General features: G+C 42.1%; 1 protein-coding gene across 1 annotated transcript in view; it reads left to right on the top strand.

Moving 5' to 3' along the window:
* The window catches only part of JAK3 (Janus kinase 3), a 70009-nt gene that overhangs the window by 23429 nt on the left and 40006 nt on the right, over nt 1–6574 (top strand). The window contains exons 9-11 of the mRNA XM_018561147.1: nt 1335–1446; nt 2907–3090; nt 4137–4258. Of these exons, the coding sequence (XP_018416649.1) occupies nt 1335–1446; nt 2907–3090; nt 4137–4258 (418 nt within the window). The remainder of the gene's footprint in view (nt 1–1334; nt 1447–2906; nt 3091–4136; nt 4259–6574) is intronic.

Below are 6574 nucleotides of genomic sequence, written 5' to 3'. Positions count from 1 at the left end.
TCCCCCCCATGCCCGCCCCCCCCCCCCCCCCACATACCCCCATTTACTACTATTCCCACAACCCCTCCCACTAATGTGCCCACACCACCCTCTCATCCCTGTGCCCACACCTCACAACAGTACCTGCAGCCCCCCACCCCGCACACCCATTCTCACCACGATGACTTTCTTCTGACAATGACTACACTGATGTGCACGTTCTCTCTCACTACCACTGCACCGATAGGCACTTGTTCTCTCAACTCCATGTTTTGGAATAGGCACACTATTGTATATATTTGAATTTAGTGCAGCTGTGCATTGCTTTGCCCACACAACTGTGTCATTAAGGTATGGGATATCCCCACTGCAAATTACTTCAATTTTAATCTGCCATCACAGCCGAGGTGTTATGCAGAGCATGCCCCGGATCCTCCTCCCTCTTCAGGCCATAGTTCAGCCGCAAATCCCCCAGGAACATAACAGCAGGTCCGCAATTTTGTACGGACCTGAGGCTGGTGGGGGAATACAATGCAAGAGCCTGTGCACTACACTTGAAGTTGCAACGCATTAATCATGGGTACAATGCTTTGCAAGCTTCATTGCAAAATTTAAGTAAATGCACATTAATCATTTGAGTATCTACTACTTGAGTAAAAAGTATCTACTACTTTTTTTTGCAAAAGGTGGACTAAGTATTTTATTTTTTCTCTCTCCCTCTTCTTTTCTACTTTTTTACATATACCATATATTGTGTGCTCCTTCCTCTTTTATAGAGAGAGAGAATAATTATCCTTTTTCTGGCTGTCCCTCACCCACATCTGTCTTCTGAATAAACTTCATCCCAATTTGACATGTGCACGAATAGGGACATAGGGCTGTTAGTCTCCATTATTTGGCATTCATTTTACTTGCAAAATAATCAATTTACTCAGCAATAATGGTTGTTATTGGCTTAGATGATTGTTATTTTCAGAAATAAGAGGCAATGAAAGCTGAAAATAGCAATCAAATTGCTTGGAAAAAAAAATGCTATGGCAAATTACATGCATTATAATTTAGTCAACTGAGCCTAATAAATCTTAACAATGTAGATGTTTTGATGTTATTGAGTGCTGGCATTTGTCTTCTGTAGCACTGGCCAGGTATTTTATTTTACTGATAAATCCTTTTTATGTCTATGTGCAAAGTGAACAAATGACTACAAGAGTATATAGGCAACGATAGACACATTTTAAAGTTGTAAACCTTCCTTGTATTTGTTTGTATTTGTTTTTTTTTGTTATGAGCTCCTCCTGGATGGAACTACCTGTTTTTTCTACAAACACCTCTAATGAAATAGGTCTTTCTTGCAGCTCAGAGTTTGCAATCTGCAAACTGAAGACAAATGGCAGCGCGAGAGGCAGTTATGTCCTTCGTTGTTCCCCCCAAGATTATGACAAGTTCTTACTGACTGTGTGTTTGGAGGTACAATCCTGTATGTTACTCTTGAGTGTAATTTTCAGTCACATCAGCATCACATCTCGAATTAGGCATGTACTGTATACTAATCAAAAATAGCTGCAATATCGGATGCTCATAATATTGAACAAATTAAAAAAAACATCTTATTTTAGTATTGAATGCATAAACTATTATGGCTATATCTCTTTACCCTGATAACTTCACCATTGACCTTTATAATAATGTGTAATATTATATTATATTAGGCCAACAAAATGAGAAGTTGGGCCTGTGTTTGGCATTCCTGCTGTGTAAAGCCTTAGTTAGATTGACTTTATTGCATACAGCATATCCTGCCTGCAATATATGGCTAAATATTGGTTATGGATCTCATTATAGAAATCCTTCCTATTCGAAGTTACTGCTTTACTTCTTGACTGGCAAGTGCTTCTATTATCTCCTTGGCCAACACTCAGCAAATAATGCTGCTGGTGTAATGCTTGATCACCAACATTAAAAGAGAACTATAGCTTAACCTTGTTTTTGGCTATAGTTCTCTTTTGAATCACAGGAGGACATTTACTAATGTCCTCCTGTGAGCCAAAGTCAGCATGTAGATGGCTACTGTGCGATATACTGTGCTGATAGTGCAGAGCTGTGCTGCAGCTGAGAAAGATCTAGAAAATATTGTCAGGATCCACCCCGCTGCCCAATTGACAACTGGCTCTGCCTTTTTACAGCCAGAGCCAACTGTGACGGAGATTGCAACTGAGTGGAGCCAGCCATGAGAGCTGTCATTTGCAGGGCGCAAGCCCGCACTGCTTTAGCTGACACTTTGGCTCAGTCGAGTCAAAGCAAATACCTTCGGCTCGTCTGAGCCGCTCGGCTGCCTTCGGCCGCTGTGCGGGCTATTGTAAATAGCCTGTACAGCAGCCCTTCGGTTCGACTGAACCATACAACAGCCCCCTAAATGATGCATGACACACTGGGATTACGTTACTAAAGGCAAATTGACCGCTCACTTTGCAAGGGAATTTGCACTTAGCAAGGGAATTTTCCCTTCGTTTAGTGAACGAGGTGATGCTCTGCTGACTTTCATCATCCAATCTTGCACAATTAAAAATACAGGATTTTTTTCCTTGCACATAACTTAATCTTTCCAAAGTGAATGTTCACCATATTTACCAAGATAAAGGAAAATGCCTTTGCAGAGTGAACATTCCTTTGCAAAGTGACAAACCTTTAAATACTGTACACATGAGCCCACGTTTGGGGCTGGTCAGGCTTTAAGATTTTCCATCAGATTTCCAGCATGCTACATGAAATCTCCTACGCATTAAGCACATTAATCACATTGGGTAGCTGTGCTCAGGGATTGTTTGCCCAACTATGCTTTTGACATATATATTCTCATGACTGCTTATCTTCCTATAATATTTTACCTTTCTACTTTCCTAATCATTTTCCTGTAACTCCCTCTGCAGACTCCTCTAGGCAAGGACTACCAGGGATGTTGCATTCAGTGCATGAATGACACTTTCTCTCTGGCTGGTGTCCCACGACATTTCTCGAGTTTGCGGAGTTTACTGGAGTTTTACCAACAACACAGTCTACGCCTGGGTGGTGTGTCTACATGTCTCACAGTTTGCTGTCCTCCTAGACCCAAAGGTGCCTATGCAAATATATTATATTAAACTGCATTAAGCTTGATGCAAGAATTGTGTCTGCAAAGTGTTTTGTTAATTAATGGCTCTTTGGGGTATCTTATAAGGCATCTCAGTAATAATAAGCAAAGTACAGTAATTGCTAGCACATAAATGTCCCATCTTACTCAGTTAAAAGCAATGAGGACAGTGAAATAATTGCAGATGTTTGCAAACTAAGCATTTCTTTCATGCAAGTTTTCTATTACAGCTCAACTTCAGGCAGATATACAACACATAAATAAAGGCAGCTATGTCATTAATGAATCATTCATAAATCATTAAATATATATTTTTAATGAAACTAGTATAACTACCTGCAATGCCCTATACATTAGAGTTTACACTTAGGGAAAAGAGAGGACTGGGAACCAATTAGGTGTACTGCACCCAAATGTGAATAGAACACGCTGATAAGAGGAGAGAGCAGAGAAGAGAGATGACCACACCAGCCTCCTGCTGTTTTTTCACCCCCCTTTTAGCTGGCTACAGGTGTAGAGAAGACACCACTGTATTCCTTTATTGTTAGCGATGTTATCCACCCGGCTGTGCTGTCTTAGAGGGCTGTGTAAATGTCAGGAATAGACAAAAAGGAATATTGAGGCCAATTTTTATAACAAATTGATCCTCAACATGATTGGTTGCCAAGGTTTACTTCAATGTAACTAACCATAAATATTATATTCCTGCAGACAATATGTCTCCCAACTTTAAACTGAACTCAGCCAGGCCCTTCCTATGTTGAGCTAGACCCTTCTATATGAACTGTATCTCAGACCAGCCTGGACGGACACGTTATGTGTCTTATATGCTCTTGGGGTACATCTAAAATTAATTTGTTGAATGGACTGTATATGCCTGTATAGTACTCTGCAACTTCTAGGACAAAGCAACGTTAGTTGATGATGATAATTGCTATAATATCAACAATACAAAATGTATGAGATAATATCAAAATTCCACTGCAATAGGAATATTAGGCATGTTGTTGAATAATGCATTTACTTTCAGAGAAGTCCAACCTTCTTATTCTGCGAGCCAGCTGCCTACAAAGGACCATGTCGCCTGCAAAGCAAAGAAGGAATATTCCACCGCTGACCTTTCACAAAATCCACCTTAAAGACATCACTTTTGTGAGTATTATAAAGGTAGCTAAGTTTTGTATAAAATAAATGGGAGACAAAAAAAAGCAAAGGGGATTCCCACAGACAGCTAAGAATCTGATGGGCTTTTAATCCCAACAGAACTGCTTCTCTTCCATACACATCTTTAGGAATGCTAAAGCATCTTGAAGCAAGTCAAATACAAGTCAGAAGGAGGTTAACCTCACCTATTAATGAACTCTGAATGATTTCTTTAACTGATGTCCAAAGCAAGCTACAGACTAAAGCCTACCTACACAGTCCCCAATAGTATTTTTAACCCTATGTGCAACTACTGGGATCAAGCGTAAATGAAAACTTCTTTATGCGTTTTGGTCTTTTTTGTTAATATGTATTATAGGTCATAGACCTAATCTAATAATGGTAGGCTTTTTGAAAGCATTATAGCTGAAGAGCGAGCTACTCTGAGCTCTGTATCTGAATATTGGAAGTGGTGCCATATGACACACTTTTCATGTATTCTAGCTAAATAACAGGCTGGGATCTGAATACATTGTTTTAGACAACAAATCTTCCTTTTTTCTTTCTTTATTTTTATGAATGACTTGTGAGAAAAAGCAGGAATTCTGTGTAAACGATGTGACCAGATTGGTAACTGTCATTAAAATTGGAGCTCCAGGATATAGTGCAATGAATACTTACAATCAGGGCCGGATTTACTCTCTCTGCTGCAGCAAGGCCAGGTTCCTCAATGCGCCCCCCTACCCCCCAATCCCCCCCCGTGGAGAATGGCAGACCTGCAAACTGTGTACAATGTCGCCAAGGTCACTTGTACAAAACAAGAAGCGGCTTCCCTGCCGTACACTTAGCCCAAAGCAGGGCTAAATGTAGAAGACAACTACCCGCCTGGGAGATAGGAATTCCACACTCCTGCTGCCCCTCTACTCCCTGCTGCCCCTTGGTTGGCCTTGTGGGAAATCCAGCCCTGGGTTTGGGCAGAATTTGTGTCTATTTGTCTGTGTGGTCGGGTCAATAAACGGTTTGTCTCACTTTGTCCTGCAGATATCTGGTCCAGGTAAAGCGGGAAGAACTCGCATTTTATTGCTCGCAGCAGCTGGAGCCGCAGAAAATCAGCGTCAGCCTATCAGAATGTTTCGTGACCGCCGGAACCCAAAGTGCCTCTGCCACCTTCTCCATCGACAGCAAGGCTAACAAGTACATGTGAGTGCCTACTGATGAAAAAAGAAGGCTGAAATGAGGCTTACAGTGGGAGTGGCCACTCTGTGGGCTGATAGGTGGGAGGGGGAAGTACTTGGGCGGGGCTACATCTAAAGGTGAGGGTCACCAGTGCGGTGATGTGTACTGGTGGTCCACGGGGCAGGCAGGAGCAGTACATTTTCAGCAGTAGTAGCACAATTACCTTACCCTGTGCAGGAGGGGGGTCACACACATATCACTATATAAATGTTTCATCACCTCCATATATCTGTGCATCTGTTCATGTAAGGTCCATATGCACGCTTCCTAATGTATCCGTGTAACACTTCCAGGTATTATTACCTCTCACATGGATCCCAGGAACCCCCTGACAATGCCTTCATCTGCTTTTCTCTCCAGAAAGACTGATGACATCATGTCAGCCTTGGCAAAGTCAATGACTGGAGATCAATGGTTGCTTATCAATGATAAAAGGTGGAGCTTTGTAAAGAAAAATGATGCTGTTTATTTTGACATGTCAGGAAAAATGCACTCAGCCTTGTACAGTTACTGAAAGGTCCACTTTAAGCCTCTCAGCTGGAGCTCCCATTTATATAAAATGGCTGAGAATTCCTGTCAGTGATAAAAGCAGAGAGATAGGAGGTCTTGTCCTTCCTGCCATGTCTTCTCCACTCTAATAACAATGCAGCTCCTGCCTGGAGGATGCTACCCGGGGTACAGAGTATTCCGTACACCCACGAGCCAATCCTCCCGTGTAATTACCACGTCCACCCCCGAGGCAATATGAGAGCCACCAGGGATAACAAACCTTCTTCTAGTATTATTCCAAATCAAACCCAAATCCACTGTTTAAATAGAACAAAACATCATCTCTCTCCTCTTACTGGCCTCTCCCCCTCTCTCCCTTCTCATCTCTCCCTCCTTCTCTCCCCCTCCTTTTCTCTCTCTCTCTTATCTCTCTCCCTCCTTTTTCTCCTTCTTTCCCCCTCCTTATCTCTCTCCCTCCTTTTTCTCCTTCTTTCCCCCTCCTTATCTCTCTCCTTCTCTCCCTCTCCTTATCTCTCTCCCTCCTTTATCTCCTTCTTTTCCCCTCCTTATCTCTCTCTCTCCCCTTCTCTCCCCCTCCTT

The sequence above is a fragment of the Nanorana parkeri genome, unplaced genomic scaffold, assembly GCF_000935625.1.
Source record: "Nanorana parkeri isolate BGI_ZX_2015 unplaced genomic scaffold, ASM93562v1 scaffold504, whole genome shotgun sequence".
NCBI classification, from domain to species: Eukaryota; Metazoa; Chordata; class Amphibia; order Anura; family Dicroglossidae; genus Nanorana; species Nanorana parkeri.
Note: the sequence above shows the minus strand (reverse complement) of the source record. Positions and strands in the feature narration are given on the sequence as shown.